The sequence below is a fragment of the Helianthus annuus genome, chromosome 6 (genome assembly GCF_002127325.2).
Source record: "Helianthus annuus cultivar XRQ/B chromosome 6, HanXRQr2.0-SUNRISE, whole genome shotgun sequence".
NCBI lineage: Eukaryota > Viridiplantae > Streptophyta > Magnoliopsida > Asterales > Asteraceae > Helianthus > Helianthus annuus.
The window spans coordinates 85,173,479-85,179,859 of NC_035438.2; the positions used below are offsets into that span (position 1 = coordinate 85,173,479).

At 35.3% G+C, this 6,381-nt stretch overlaps 1 protein-coding gene across 2 annotated transcripts; it reads right to left on the reverse strand.

Annotated features, from left to right (window-relative positions):
• Positions 1-307: 307 nt before the first annotated feature.
• Positions 308-5,140, reverse strand: LOC110910657 (PHD finger protein ALFIN-LIKE 7). 2 transcript variants are annotated; one of them, XM_022155263.2, is made up of 6 exons: positions 5,018-5,140; positions 4,802-4,910; positions 4,684-4,716; positions 3,465-3,693; positions 1,516-1,642; positions 308-811 (listed from the first exon to the last, which is right to left on the reverse strand). In XM_022155263.2, the coding sequence occupies exons 2-6, from the start codon at positions 4,896-4,898 to the stop codon at positions 533-535; spliced, it is 765 nt and encodes a 254-aa protein (XP_022010955.1). In that variant the 5' UTR covers positions 4,899-4,910; positions 5,018-5,140; the 3' UTR covers positions 308-532. The 2 variants fall into 2 exon arrangements, with proteins under 2 accessions (XP_022010955.1, XP_022010954.1); XM_022155262.2 differs by having other exon boundaries at positions 308-814.
• Between the last annotated feature and the right edge of the window lie 1,241 nt (positions 5,141-6,381).

Consider the following 6,381-nt stretch of genomic DNA (forward strand, 5'->3'; position numbering starts at 1 on the left):
CCCTCAGTTCAAAATAAAATTATGGTATTGCCATCAGCTATGGTTCAGCCAAATTACGATTTTATCACCAGTTTAAAATTACGATTTCGCCCCAGTTCAAAATAAAATTTCGGTTTTGCACGTAGCTTAAAATTACAATTTTGCCCTCAGTTAAAAATTACGATTTTGCCCCCGGTTTAAAATAAAATTATGGTTTCAGATATTCTCCGAAAATTTAATTCTAATTTTAATTTTAATTTTAACCTTAGTATATAACATTTTAGCGTTTAAAATAAAATATTTTACACTTGAATATATTCCCAGCAACTTGTGAAACATAGACAAATATTTAAATAAAAAACCCTTAACAAACATCAAAGCATATTGCACAGGGTGCTAAATCAACAACCAAGTATGATAAACAAATCTACAGTATCTAACGCTCACCTTGACAAAATCCAGCAACCTATCCCCACATACATTAGACTAAATCCGAACCCCCAACATCGTTAAAGAAACCCATAAAAGCGATACGGCTTATATTTCTAAGTTACTAAACCTGAAGTCGAGCCCGTTTGGTAGTGCAAGTTGGGCATTTGTACTGCTTGATATGCTCGGCTTTCGCAGGTGTAATTTTCACACATTTACCGTGGAACCATCTTTCACAGATATCACAGCAAATCCAAAACTCATCAGCTGCGTAGTTGTCACCGCAAGCTCCACAGAGGGTTCCTCCTTGTTCATCATCTTCTTCCTCTCCACTCTCGTCTTCATATTTTGGTGGTGGAGTCATCTTTACCCCTTTAGGGAGAGATTCAGATGACGCTCTCGGCTGCTAAAGTATACAACAAAATTTGTTAGAACAGTTCATTGTACAAAATACAAATATAATAACTTAACTATATATATATTAGGCAAATTGGAAAATAATAATACCATCTTTCTGAAATTGGCCGATAATAATCCCAAGTCAGTTATTAGCCAATAATAATCCGACCTCGTCCATTAATTTTGTAAAATAGTCCGCCGTTAAAATAGCTTAACGGAGTTAAGTTTTTTTCCGAATTACAAACCGATGTTTTAGGGCTTTTGATCAGAACTAGGATACGAGTCGATTGATGTAAAACTTACCTCGAAATTGTGTTCGAAAGGACTTGAATTTTGTTAATTGGAAGTTAAACACCCAAATTGAAGCACCGTTTTCGTGGGTTGGGGGCAGTATTTCGAGGTAAGTTTTACATCAATCGACTCGTATCCTAGTTCTGATCAAAAGCCCTAAAACATCGGTTTGTAATTCGGAAAAAAACTTAACTCCGTTAAGCTATTTTAACGGCAGACTATTTTACAAAATTAATGGACGAGGTCGGATTATTATTGGCTAATAACTGACTTGGGATTATTATCGGCCAATTTCAGAAAGATAAGATTATTATTTTCCAATTTGCCTATATATTACATAACAAATATAGAAGATTGTTGGACTTCCAGTTACATCCCTATGAATGAAATGAAGACACAAGCTTTTTAAGGACTTACCATTTTCCCACTTGACTTGCTTTTACTGCCATTGCTTTGAGCTCCAACCTGATCCTTAAGGTTTTTAGCTCCAGTTACGACTTCGAAGACAGTGGGAAGATCATTTATCATCTGGAAAAGCCTCTTCCTAAAAATATCAACGTATGCAACATATAAGAACTTGCATAATACCAAATTTACTCGACAAAAAAAAAAAAAAAAAGAATACCCATTCAAAACACTTAACATTTTCCCATTTCATTAAATAACATGTCTATTATGCCCTTCTCCTTCTCATCACACTTTAAACACTCATCCTAGAGTAGCAAATATGCTAAAAAATGGAATCAAGATGCAACTAAACAAACGACTACACTGAAACTTCTAGCACACCAAACAATGACATACAATTTTTGACAAAAAAAATGTAATGATTGTTGTGTTCGGCTTGTTATCCAATTTTTGACAAAACAGTAAACATATAATAAAAAAAAGAATAAGTAGAAAAATATGTGTATTTTAAATTAAAGAGAAACTTCTAACCTCATTTCTTAATAGGAAAGACCAAGACACAAAATCGAGTAATATGTATAGAAGCAGCAGCAACAATAATTAATAGCAGACATACGTAATACGGATATGGTACAACCCACCCTAGAAACTTAAAAGAAATTTCACCTTTACCAACAATAAGCAGAGACTCTCCATGGTTTTCAACTTTCAGAACAACGTGAAAGTTTCAGATGGATCCAATACAATCCAAACCAAAAGTCAGATGACACAACCAGCACAGAATAGGTGACAAGCAGTGGATAAGACCTCTTCGTCCCAACCTCTTAAATTCATTAGATTTAAGAAATAACTAGGACCATATGATATGTGTCCAATTGTTGTCATAATGACATAACAAAAGCAAATGACTGCCACCTTTTACAATCTTCCTAAGGTTGACTCTGGTCTCTGCTTTAGCACATTTAACCTTTTTTGGATGATCTTAAAAATACAAACATATCAGTTACTATCATGGAAAGGCTCCTACCTTCTATCCAACCGACACTTGCTTTTTGTCTTTGTTGATGAAAACTAAAAGACCACACAAAGATACTATTTTCAGTTCGAGGCCAGTTGTTTCTTTTAGTGTTTGATGAACTACATAGTTTTGAAGATTTGAGCAAGTATGATAAGAGTTTGAGATAGCATACACGCACACAACTTTAACGGGAAGTTTCATAGGGCAACGGAATCCACCAATAATAGCTTTCCCTTTTAATTTTTTTTTTTTTTTTTTTTTTTTTTTTGCTGTCACAATCCCAGTAAATACATAGCAGGTGTGCATGCTTCCATTTTTCATTTCCCATTGTATGTGTGCGGAGAGGGACATTAATCATTAATGGTGGCGATGATAACGAATAGAAGACCAACTAAAGATTGAAGCATGAAAGATTTGAAAAGAACGAAAAAGAAAGGTGCAGCATAGGGAAAAACAAATTGGATTCAACAAAATGAATAAATCCACTGCAATATACGAACACAAGATTCGTAAGAATATCAAGGTCTTGATAGACGAAATAGATTTAAAAAAAAAAAAAAAAAAAAAAAAAACTATAGAAGATAAAACTTAATCGGATTACTAGACGTAAAAGAAGACCCCCGTGTCAAATTTTGTTCAAATTTCTTCATCTATTTTCAGTTCCTTAAGTAACTTAATAACACAGATCACTTGAAACATACCTGTTAGAAAAACAGCTATCAATAGATCTAGAAAAAGATAACTAATAACACACGTTGCAGAACTCAAAAAGAAGTGTTCTTAAAGAGCCAGCATAGTAAAAAAAACAAGTTAATGAACTCATGATGAAAATGAAAGTAACTAAGAGGAGCAACGAAGACAGGTGGAAAAATAGGGAATACTTGAGGAGATAAATGTACGATATAGATAATCTGATTTTGAGTTCAACTAAATATATTACCTTTCACTCTTACCAAAGCCAAAACGGGCACCAAAATAGAAAGCAACAGAGAGCAACCACGAATCACTATGAACTGCTACAAGCGATAACCAGTCCTTCTCCTGCATCCCATCCCGAGCAAAGTTTATACCTAAAGCTGGCTCAGGAAGTTCAGGGGGCACCTCCTCAACAGGCAGATTCACTTCCCATCCTTCACTTGGAAGACCATATAGACACAAGTTTTCCTTCTCTGTAACAAGAGCATAAGTTATAAACAGATTAGCAATGATTTAAACTTATATATCACACTGTTATTTTCATAACATTCTACCAGCAGTTGATTTTGTTTGTTCTGGTGAAAAAGAAAATCTTTAGACAACGCAAGAGGGACTCAAGTTGTTACAAATAATCCACGTCCGTTGCTCCAAATAATGAGCATACAAATGAAACACAGTCCTCTTATTGTTAGAAGTCTGAAACCGAATCCTACCTACATTCCATACAGCCAGATACATACTAACTTCAAATATTCTGAAAGTTCATATTTTTATAAATCATATCATTCAACAAAACACATTTTGTTCTCTACCATGAACTTCGTTAAATCGTTACCATTATCTACAAATTCAAGAATATTGGTGTCATCCATATCATTGTTTAGAAATCTGTAACCCTGTAAGAGGGTGTTTGGGGTTGAGTTTTGAAGGAGATTTTTAGATTATTGAGTTTTGAAATCGTAAATAATCAGTTTTGAGTGTTTGGGTAAAAAAATTTAAAAATTGATTATTTGCGTTTAGAAAAGGATTTTCACTTGTTTATTTTTTTTAAATATATATTTGCCAAACACTCAAATAGTTGATTATCTGATTATTGTGATATCAAGCAACATAATCAAATCCAAACACTACCTTTCAACATCACGTTTTGCTACAGTTAATTATATCTGATTCTGATTATTCAAAACGCATAATCTATTTTCAAAACTCAACCCCAAACACCCTCTAAGTGCATTTTTGACATCAAAGCAGTATTAGTCATTTTCACAAATGAACACTAAACGAGTCGACCTGAAAAACGACATAACCCATTTTTTGTGTCGACATAAACACGATATAGAAACATATACGTGTCGGGTTCATGTTCACCTATTCAACCCACTAAACCAAAATCCTTCAACCCTCCAAGCTGACACGATTGACACCCCTAAATCTAAAAGTCAAAGGTAGGAAAAAAAACTAACCAGGGTCGCACAGCTGATAAAACTTCTGAACATCTGCAAAAGAAAACCACAAATCTCAAAAACCAAACATAAACCCCACACAACTGACAACACACACAAACCCTAAAACGAAACAAACCAGTAGTCAAAGCTTTAATCAAACCAGCTCTTCTTCCTTTAAAATCATTAAAAACCTCTTCGGCAGTTCTAGGTTTCGGAACCCCTATGCTCTCCATTCAAATTGTGATCTGTTCCATCAATCAAACACCCACAAACAACGGCGCAATGAAATTAGGATTTTATCGGCATGCAAGAACAAGGTGATTGATGAAAATGCGAGAAATTGAGAGTGTACCTGGTGAAGAACAGAAGAAATGTTGACGATGATGATGATATTGGGGGTTTTGAAAAGTTAGGGTTAGGGTTTCTTCTCCAGATATGCAACCATGTATACATACATAAATTGTAAGGAGGAAGAATGTGAGATTGAAAATAAATAAATAAATAATAATAATAATAATAATAATAATAATAATAATAATAATAATAATAATAATAATAATAATAATAATAATAATAATAATAATAATAAGAGTTAGGTTCCCGGTTGGTCCATGTGGTTTCACGTTTTTTCACGTTTAGTCCCCATCTTTTGAAAATAGCATGTATACTCCTTGTGGTTTGCTCGGTTGTTACTTGGGTAGTCCCCTGACTAGATGTGGTTAATTTTTCCAGTTAAGTTGATGAGAAATCACTATATTACCCTCCCCCCACCTACTTTCTTCTCCAGTTAATTTTTCTAGAAACCAGCACAGCTCCTCCATAACATCCACCTTCACCGCCGCTTCACCGCTTGCCACCACCATCTTCCCCACCTCCCCTTACCCATCGTTGGGAAACAAGAAACCAATCATATCAGAAAGCCTCCGGCGCCGCCCCTTTCTCCGCTGACGAAAATCTCCGGCCGCCGCCCCCTTCTCCGCCCAAGAACACATCCGGCCGCTTATTATTATCATTAATTAACTAACAAAGAAGCAACAATTAAAACACGACCGATAAAAGCTGAAGCATTTTTTCAGCTCACCGAAAAAGACAACCGAATCTCTCCGTGCTCTTAACTAGCGACAATAATTTGCGTCAACTGTTGTTTTCTTCTGTTTCTTTTTTCAAATCTTTTGTGTCAAGTTCAAAGAAATCAATACCATTATTTTTTTTGGGTTTTGTGTTTATTAAATCGTCATTTGATCCGGTTTTTGAAGGGACATCTGAGAAATTTCCAGATCGTCGTCGCACAAATCAATGGTTTTGGAGCAGTGTTTGTCGGCGGAGAAGGGGGCGGCGCCGGAGGCTTTCTGATATGATAGGTTTCTCGTTTTCTAATGATGGAGAAGGAGAGGTGGGGAAGATGGCGGTGGCAGGCGGTGAAGGTGGATGTTATGGAGGAGCTGTGGTGGTTTTCTAGAAAAATTAACTATAGAAGAGAGTGGGTGGGTGGGGAGGGCAATATAGTCATTTCTCATCAACTTAACTGGAAAATTAACCACCATCTAGTTAGGGGACTACTCGAGTAACAACCGAGCAAACCACAGAGAGCATACATGCTATTTCCAAAAGATGGGGACTAAACATGAAAAAACGTGAAACCACAGGGACCATCCTGGCAATTAACTCTAATAATAATAATATTAATAATAATAATAATAATAATAATAATAATAA

Coding starts and splice junctions, on each gene's coding strand:
- LOC110910657 (XM_022155262.2), bottom strand. CDS start 4,898: ATGGAGAGCATAGGGGTTCCGAAACCTAGAACTGCCGAAGAGGTTTTT. Junction 4,717..4,801: donor GATTAAAGCTTTGACTACTG/GTTTGTTTCGTT, acceptor TTTCTTTTGCAG/ATGTTCAGAAGTTTTATCAG. Junction 1,643..3,464: donor GGCTTTGGTAAGAGTGAAAG/GTAATATATTTA, acceptor TGATATTTTTAG/GAAGAGGCTTTTCCAGATGA.